This window comes from Myotis davidii, unplaced genomic scaffold (genome assembly GCF_000327345.1).
Source record: "Myotis davidii unplaced genomic scaffold, ASM32734v1 scaffold641, whole genome shotgun sequence".
NCBI classification, from domain to species: domain Eukaryota; kingdom Metazoa; phylum Chordata; class Mammalia; order Chiroptera; family Vespertilionidae; genus Myotis; species Myotis davidii.
The window spans coordinates 2,104,846-2,114,127 of NW_006293232.1; the positions used below are offsets into that span (position 1 = coordinate 2,104,846).

Genomic DNA, 9,282 nt, shown 5'->3' on the forward strand with positions numbered 1-9,282 from the left:
CTCACACAACACCAAACCCCGTCATTCCATGAGCACAGCCATGGGCTAAGAGGCCAGATGGAACTAACTGGGTTTCCCACTTTGACCTGAACTAAGTGAGAGGACGGTATCCCCTGACATAAGGCAGAGGCTCAGCAGGGCGACATTGCTGACAGAACTACCACAAGGACACCGACTCTACTCAGGCAGCTGATCACCCGACAGCCAGGGACGACAGGCAGGTACCACAGGTGAGTCATTTTTCAAAGGGAAGCTCAGAGGAGGTGGTAAAGCTGCTGTACCCTCAGGAAGCGATACATTCTGTAGGAAAGTAAATAATCCAAGATGCTGATGGAGCTCTTCATGGGAACCTGGAGCACAGGGCAGCTCAACTGCTGCAAGACGGCGAGGAAGGCTCTGATACAGAAGGCCTGGACGGCATGAGTGTCCATCCGCCAAAACAAAACTTAAAAATGAAGCTGGGACTAATCCCTGAAGTGCGATCAGGAGTAAATGTGGGGGAAACAAAGGGGCTTAACCCAACCAAATAGGACCACACCTTGAAAATTTCACCAGTGGTTTCCCCGCCTTGAAAATGCAGGGCTGTACCGAAGGACAGGCATCAGAATTCCACCACCACCCTACATGGACGGTCAATGTCAGGTAACATTGTTCCTTGAACTGTCTTTAGTTAGTAAACACTTAACTCACCATGTTGTTGAGATTTATGCCAGAGAAATGAATTCAGTTTTCTAAACAGCCTTAAAAAAAAAGGAAGTTGTATTTTTACATTTCTGACCTGTACAATGGATTTGCAGAAATTCTAACCCTGACCGATGGTTTCTCAAAACCCATTTGCCTTTGGTGAAATTAACACAATATTCTCCCAATAATCTGGAGGCACGGGAAGCCACTGTTTATTTCATTCTGGGCAGACACGGGCTCAGTGATTTTTTGGCAATGAGAGTCACATATGCAGATATATGATGTGGTCCTTCAGGTGGCCCAGGTCAGAAGGTCAGAATAAACATTACTGAAATAATACCCAATAACTTTGGCTTTATCTCTGGCAGACCTAGGAGGCCCAACGGCTTATGTGCTAAATTACAAAACCCCAAAGGTACACAGCACAAAACCTACTTAAAATTAACACGATTCTTTGTTCAGGCCCCTAGGTTTTAAAAATACCAACGTTGGGATGGATCAACACGGAGACTCACTCTGGGAAGCATACAGGCCCTCCACGGCTCTATCTTCATGGCCGTCATACTCCCTGCTGGACAGCTGCCTGTTGGCAGTCTCCAGTCGATCTGTGCACAGAGAGAAAAGGATTATGAAGAAATGTGTATGGATCTAAGTCGTCATCAACTGGGAAATGACGTGGGAGCCAAGAGCTGGGTATGAAAAAGATGCTCAAGCAGGAGCCCCAAACTGAACCACTTTTGGGGAGGAACAATACATTCCAAAATGTCCAAAGAAGTCTTCAGATGCCACGCTGTGCCTTTATGCAAAGGAATGCCAAGATGTGCACCAGCAGGGGGCAGCTCAGAAGAGATTCCAAGAAAAACCGCTTTGCTGCCTATGAGCAAACCTCTGTTTGAAGTCCTTGCAAAGGGTTGACTCCTTGGCCCCAAACCCAGCCCTAGTCTAACCCTGACCATGAGCCCTCTGTTTTAGCCTGCAAATGCTACCTGTATCTTAGAACAACAATTAAATACCAAAAAAGGTCAAAATGACCTAATGGATGAAGATTCTACACAGTTAGTTCTACATTTGCTCTAAGCACCTGGCAAATTTTCATTTATTCCATTAAATAATTCGGCTTAACAGGTCTTCATTGAATGTACACGATATGCAAGATAAAGAGGTTTGTAATAATAGAAAAAGTAGGATCTAGAGACTACATACAAGGCAACTGAAAAATGGCTTGGCTGATTGAAGGTGAAGTTAAATTTTATGCATCGAGTTATTCTGTATGTTGGAGGTTGCCAAAACCCTGTAGCAGGTGACTCCTAGTTTTGGGGAAGTATATACATATACTAGAGGCCCGGTGCACAAAATTCGTGCAAGAGTAGGCCTTTCTTCCCCCAGCTGCTGGCACCGGCAGGCACCTGGCACCTGGGCTTCCCTTGCAGCCCTGGCTTCATCCGAAGGTCGTCGGTCTAATTAGCATATTACACTTTTATTATTATAGATACACATCTGTCGGCCTATTGGCCTTTATTTTTCCACCAGAGGGACACGTCTAGTCTGTCTTCTATACTATACCAAGCAAGTGTTCAGCATTGGCTTTTACAGCATGCTACTAAATGACTCAGCATGTGTGAGAAGAGCTGTGCATCTAACACTGGTCTTTTCAAAGTTGCCACTCACATACTCACAAGTCACAAGTCACAGTCAGGACGTTTCAAGCCAGAAGCAGCTACACACCCACTCCCTCACTTTGCATATAGGCTGTCACTTCTCAGGCTCAGTGCTGAAAACTACACCCTACAAGGCAGAAAGGAACAATTCCACTCTCTGAGAGCCCTTTCCCAGGTGGTTGGAATTTCCAAGGTTATCTCACACAGCTGGACCTGAAGTCAGGCTGCTGGTCACAGAGCGCTCTGGGATAGAGAGAAAACATGAACGGAAGCTGACATGCCTCGGAGGTCCCTGTTGAAGTCGTGAAGTCTTCGAATCTCGCCCTCCAGTTTGTTTCTCATCGCCTTGTCCAGTGACTCTCGCTTGGTGGTGGACTTGACCAGACTCTCATAGGCTTCCGAAATCCTCTGAAGTTCTTTTTCAAACTACAAGAAAGAAGTGACATGAAAGTGGGACTCTGACATTCCCATCGGTGCCTGAGTTACACCAACTCCTTAAAAAAATGTTTATATTGATTTCAGAAAGAGGAAGGGAGAGAGAGAGAGACAGAGATAGAAACGTCAGTGATGAGAGAGAATCATTGATCAGCTGCCTCATGCATACGCCCTACTGGGGATCGAGCCCACAACCTGGGCATATGCCCTGACTAGGAATAGAATCGTGACCTCCTGGTTCATAGGTCAACACTCAACCACGGAGCCACACTGGCTCGGTCTACACTGCCTCTTTGACATTCCAAGTGTGAAAGCTGTTTTTGAATGTGGCCTTTTCTGCATCTCAAGTTTTATGTATACCAAATGGTGTAATCTATTTCACCCCCACCCTCGTCTGCCTTCTGAGGGCTACATTAGGGTCCTGCAAATAGCAGACTCACAAGTCTGGGTGGACCATCTGATGTCACCTTGGAAAAATCTCTCTGTACCAATTCCAGAAAGGGTGAATTTAAACACAACTTACGCCTCTTATATTTTGTACAGAAATTTACAGCTATTACTAGAGGCCCGGTACACGGATTCGTGCACCGGTGGGGTCCCTCAGTCTGGCCTGCACCCTCTCTCAATCTGGGACCCCTTGAGGGATATAGTAGTGTGTGAAGCAGCAGGCGGCAGGAGAGGAGCCCAAGCCAGGGCCAAGCCCCATGCCTCTCCCGCTCACCCGGGCCCCACTGTGCCTGCCGCCACTGCTGCCACTCAGTAGTGCTGCTAAGTAGGCGGGAGAGGCTTGTGCCACTGCAGCTGCACTCGCCAGCCATGAGCCCAGTGTCTGGTTTCTGTCGGTCAGCTGAGCGGCGCTCTCACTGTGGGAGCGCACTGACCACCAGGGGGGCAGCTCCTGCATTGAGCGTCTGCCCCCTGGTGGTCAGTGCGTGTCATAGCTACTGGCCGGTCGTCTTGTGGTTTAGGGTTTTATATATAGATTATTATTCCCAGTTAACATAAGGAAAAATATTAAATACAGAACAACTAGAGGACCACAACTGGAACCCAAATTTCCAGACTCCAAGTACAGTGCTCATCCAGAAAACTTCCTTTTATGTTCCCATCCCCAAAGGAACATAAAACCCACTTGAGGAGATGCTGCTTTACTTAGCATTTTTACTCCTTTTCCTATGAAATTATCTATATAAAGGACGAATGGACTTGAAGCTAATCATAAACAAACGTACCACAGACAATCTCTTTGCATGAAGGAATTGAAAAATATGGGATTAAACCACTTTTTTGTTGTTACTCTTTTTTTGTATTTCACTAAATCAAGAGCTGTAACTGGGAGAGCATTTAATCTGCGGCATATATAAATCTATAAGAGGTAGCTCTAACTGTGGTAACAGGAGTCTAACTTAGTAGTGAGTTTCTGAAGTAGCTATCAATAAATCCCATTTATTTAAATGCCAGAGAAAGAATAAAGAGTGCCTGCAAACACAGAACCTTGATGTATTGCTAAAAGTCGGAATCAGAGGCAAGGCAGGCAGGGTTGAGAGCCCTGGCGTCCCTCATTGGGCACCAAGAGACTTGCACCATGTTTTTGGTCTCCACTGGAGAGCTATGTCACCATGAGGCAGGCACCCCAATTGCCCTGATCAGAAGTCCCTGCTGAGGTTCCTATGAACAAAACATATCCTAACAGGTGTTCACTGTACACTCACTGCGTGTCTGGGTGCCAAGGATACCTGGTCTTAGGAACTCAAAGTCTAGAGATGGCCTGCACCCAGACACATCCACTTCAGTAAAGCAGTCATAAGGGGGTGTGGTGGTGTAATGCTACGACGGAGCTGGGCGGCAAGGTCATTTTGCAGGGCTGAGAGGAGTTTCTTTAGATAAGATTTCAGAGAAAATGCCATTGAAAGTGAGTCTTGAGGGATGAACAGGGATTTGGCAAAAGAAAAGGCCAAAGGGCGCTGGCATCCCAGGCAGAAGATAGGACGTGAGCCAAGGCCAAGCCATGAAAGTGCGTGTCTCTGATGAGCGTGAGGGGCAAGGGGTAGGAGCCAGGGCCAAGTGGAAGGACTTTGTGGGCCAGGGAGAATTATGGGAGGACACACACCCATATAAGCAGAAGGGCAGCATGGTCTGACCAGAGGTTTTACAGAGATAAATTAAGGATGGGGTTGGAGGGGGGGGGGGTGGAGACAAGGCAGGAGAAAAGAAGTCCAAGGAAGAAGCTAATGTAAATAGCTCAGTGACCGATGACAAAGCGTGAACTAGGGTAGCTATAGGGTGTCCCAAAATTCACGCAAGATTTGAATTTTGTGTGAGCATTAACAACAACAACAACAAATAAAAGCCTAATTTTACTTGGTTTATTGAATCAGATTCTAGTATCTGTTGCCCTTTGATTTCAATTCCTTCAATTTGATAAGCATTACCAAGCACCAATTATGGCCCAGGAGCAGGGACAATGAAGACCAATGAAGACCATGGCTTTGTGTATGTGCCAGCAAAGCCGTGGAGGCCATTTACCCGATGTGCTATTCCATACATAACCCTATATTGTATACTTTATGAATCAATAAAAAATTTACAATTTTTAATTATAAACCTGTGTTTTCTATCAAAATTATTTATTGCATGAATTTTGACCCTAAGGAGTGGAATCAACAGGTCTTAGTGATGGTCTGAACTGGAAGGGAGAAAGATATCAAAGACAGCACAGACAGTCATTGCTTAGACGACGGAGCAATAAGACTGGCCAAGATCAATGGTTGTAAGAGAAACCACTCTTTCTTTAGCAAAGAAAGAAAGCCAGTTCAGTGTTGGAGTTACCGTGTCTGGGGAGCCAGCGGAACATCTTGGCGAGGACTTCCCCTTAGCAGGACGAGATGCAGGTGGGAAAGTAAGGAAGGGAACCGTGTCATGTGCGGATGACATGAAATCATACAGTGGAGACCACTTAGGGAAAGCAGCAGCAGATGAAAGGACCACCCACGGGGAGCATCAACACTGCAGGGGTAGGGGCGGCAGAAGGCCCAGTGGGAGAGGCTGAAGCCAGTGATGCCATGAGCCGGGAAGCCAAACCTTAAAGGAGAGAGAATGTGGTTAGTGCCCCCGGAGGCTACAATCGAGCCAAGATACATCTGAGGAGAGGACAGGGAAAAGCTGGGGAGCTGCAGGGTTTCTTTAGTGGCAGCTGACCAGGGCAGAGTCGAGAACACTAAGGCTCCTGTCAGTACTGTCTTATTTTCTCCAAGGCCTCCTAATACCAGAGTTGATACTTCCACAGTCCCCTCATTTCCACAGGCCTGTTTCTTCGAAAGAGATTATGACGGTCAGTAATGCGGCAGCAGACAGAACAGCATGTCCTGAATCCTGTTCATAGCTCTATCACAAATCATGTTCTTTCCTTTTGATTTATTTTGTTTTCAAAAGAGATGACTCCAAAATACCACCATTGCTGTGCTAATTTCATCTATAAAAGGTGGCTTTTGTTTTTGGACAGATGGGCAGGGACAGTACCTGTCACGGCCGAAGGGCATCACCTAGTCGCTATGTAAGGAGAGAGGACCATAAAACCTGATGTGTCCACTATTCACTGTAACAGAGTGCCAATGCTTCAAGCCCAGGACAACTAGGAAGCCTTCCTCAGCTGCACACCTGCTGTATTCACCTGACTGAACTCAAATGTGCGTATGCATTTTGTGACTGATTTGATTGTCAATTCCTTCAGGGCAGAAATAGTTTATAGCCCAAGCACTGTGCCCTGCCAGTGAAAAAAAATAAGTTTAATCTTTAAATTTATACCTCCTCAAAAACAGTCTTGGGCACTGAGAAATGATACCTGATCTTGGATTTTTTTCCTTTCATTAAAAGAACTTCTCTCTGCACACTACGAAAGGCAACTGCAGGATCCCTCTGACAGCCTAGTTTATAATTTCAAATACGAAACAATCGAGAATTGGGATTTGGTTATGTGCTTGTAGCTACCAAGAGAGAAAGGGCAAGAGTCTTAGTTCAGATAAGCTACTTCCTGTGAGAAGTGACAGCTGTCACAATGGAGACAGATTAGTCTCCTTTATTGTAGCCCTAGAGGACAGAACAATGACTATATGTAGGAAGTTAAAAGATGCAGATTTTGATTCAACATAAGAATTTCCAAACTACATTTTCCAGAAGCACACTAAGCCCAGTAGTGAGCTTCTCATCCCTGGAAGCATTCAAGTAAAAAAATAAAATAATAAAATAAATGACCTCCTTTCAGGATATGACACAAGGATTCCTAAGGGGTGGGAAATTGGACTAGAACCATTCTCAGAATTTTAAGTCTAAAGCTCTCTGAGTTCTAATCGCACACTCCTTCAGAACAAGAACCCCACCCAATTCTTCAAATCCCTCATGTTCAGAGCATCTTAAGTCCTCCCTGACGTTTGTTAAAGACGAAGACAAGGCTGGACAGACCGGCTTTGATATTAACACCAACTAGACCAGGTGGGAGTCTGAGTGTGACCTTGTGATGACAATATTGGGTTTGCCTTCACAACCCCATCCTCCCTTCCAGCCCAGGTGTCAGCCAGCTCTTAGGCCAGGTCATCCAGGGCCCTTGAACTCACAGAGAAGCACTCACTGTCCCAGAAACAGAACCACGAGCCGACTGGAAAGCCCTGGTGCCATGAAGCCAATAGACAGACAAGGACCCTGAGAAAATCCCAGCCAAGCTCTGGGTACTGGCTTCTCCCCTGAGCACCTTCCTATGCACAGCTCAGGGACCCACAGGACCCAAGGCAGGTCTACTATCCAAGTCCCAGATTGCCCAGTCAGAGAATTGAGCAGCGAGGCCCAGCCGAGGGGAGGCCTGGGACGAGGACGACCTTGGGCACACAAGGTGTGGAATGCGGAGTCCCAGGCTGCCCAGTCAGAGCCACCACGCTGAGCTGACAGGAGAGAGGCTTCACTACAGCAAGGCCTGGGGTAGCCGTCACTGTCTCGCATGCCTTCCAGCCCTCTCCCTCCCAATGTCCATCGCCCCGATGGCTTCTGAGGCCAACCCACTCGACAAAACACAGTCTGGTCCTGCTGGAAGTGCTGTCCATTAATTATGTTTCAGGGAAACTGGGAGGAAAGCGAAGCAAATGAATGAGTAAAAGGAAATACTGAAAAACACCCTCCCTTCCTGAGGGTCCTCAACCCTCATTCCAACACTAACAGGGAAAATCGCCACCTTGTGCCTCTGGAAACGGTCTTCCCGTCTGGGCTGTGCACTGGCGTCTCTGAGCTGGGTCGTTCTTTCCTGCCATGTTCCTGGCACAGCGTGCACAGGCTAAGCCTGCAATCAAACATTCTTCTGTTTTCGGTGCTGCCCTCACACTGACTCTCTCTGAGCACGCCCAGTGTGCGAGGATCCAGCCCGGATGTTACTGCTGGCACAGGGCAGCACATCCTACAATCAGCACAGTGGCTCCACCCCAAAGTCACAGTCCCCATCACTGAAAAGCAAAGTTGTCACCGCGCCCACCTGACTGTCCCCTTCCCGGACCTGAGGCCTAAGCAGCGGCCGAGAGACAACTGAACAGTGAGGCCGAGCCGAGGGAGGCCTGAGACAGGACGAGCCAAGCACGCAGCCGGGGAATGCTGTCACCAAGTTCACCTGGCTCCTTCGGCTCATGGTCCTAAGGCTTAGGACCTAAGTTGTTGAGAACTGCTCTGGAACTAGTGATGGGCACGGCAAGTATTTGTCAAAATCTGAGCTTTTCAATGGACATATGGGCCTTTCCAGTTGGATGTGTGGTAGATCAATGAAATGTAATATCTACAGAACTATTTATGGTTGTCAAGGGACTGAAGGAGTTTTGGGTTCCAGAAGGCAAACAGCTTTTCTTTTTCTCCTTTTTCAGAAGTCATCAAAATCCTTTTGGTCACAAAGTTTAAGAATCATGCCCTGTGCGAGTTTTACCAAACATTCAAGGAAGACCTAAAACCTATCCTCCTCAGACTATGTCAAAAGATCCAAGAGGAAGGAACACTTCCCAGCTCATTCTATGAAGCCAACATCACCCTAATCCCAAAACCAGATAAATACAATACAATGAAAGAGAATTATAGGCCAATATCCCTCATGAACATAGATGCCAAAATCCTCAACAAAATCCTAGCAAATCGGATCCAGCAGTACATCAAAAAGATCATACACCATGACCAGGTAGGATTTATCCCAGGGATGCAAGGATGGTCCAATAAATGAAAATCAATAAACATGATACATCACATAAACAAATTGAAAGAAAAAAAAACACATACTCAAATGAATTGATGCATAAAAAGCGTTTGAAAAAATTCAACACCCATTTTTGATAAAAACTCTCAGCAAGGTGGAAATAGAAGGATCATACCTCAACATAATAAAAGCCATATATGAGAAACCCACAGCCAACATCATAATCAATGGGCAAAAACTAAAACCATTCCCCCTCAAAACAGGAACAAGACAGGGATGCCCCCTCTCACCACT

The 9,282-nt window shown here is 46.5% G+C and overlaps 1 protein-coding gene across 1 annotated transcript in view; it reads right to left on the reverse strand.

Moving 5' to 3' along the window:
* The window catches only part of AMOTL1 (angiomotin like 1), a 164,776-nt gene that overhangs the window by 55,677 nt on the left and 99,817 nt on the right, over positions 1–9,282 (reverse strand). Inside the window, exons 8-9 of the mRNA XM_006766867.2 lie at positions 2,624–2,768; positions 1,200–1,289 (exon numbers count right to left, since the gene is read on the reverse strand). Coding sequence (XP_006766930.2) covers positions 1,200–1,289; positions 2,624–2,768 — 235 coding nt within the window. The remainder of the gene's footprint in view (positions 1–1,199; positions 1,290–2,623; positions 2,769–9,282) is intronic.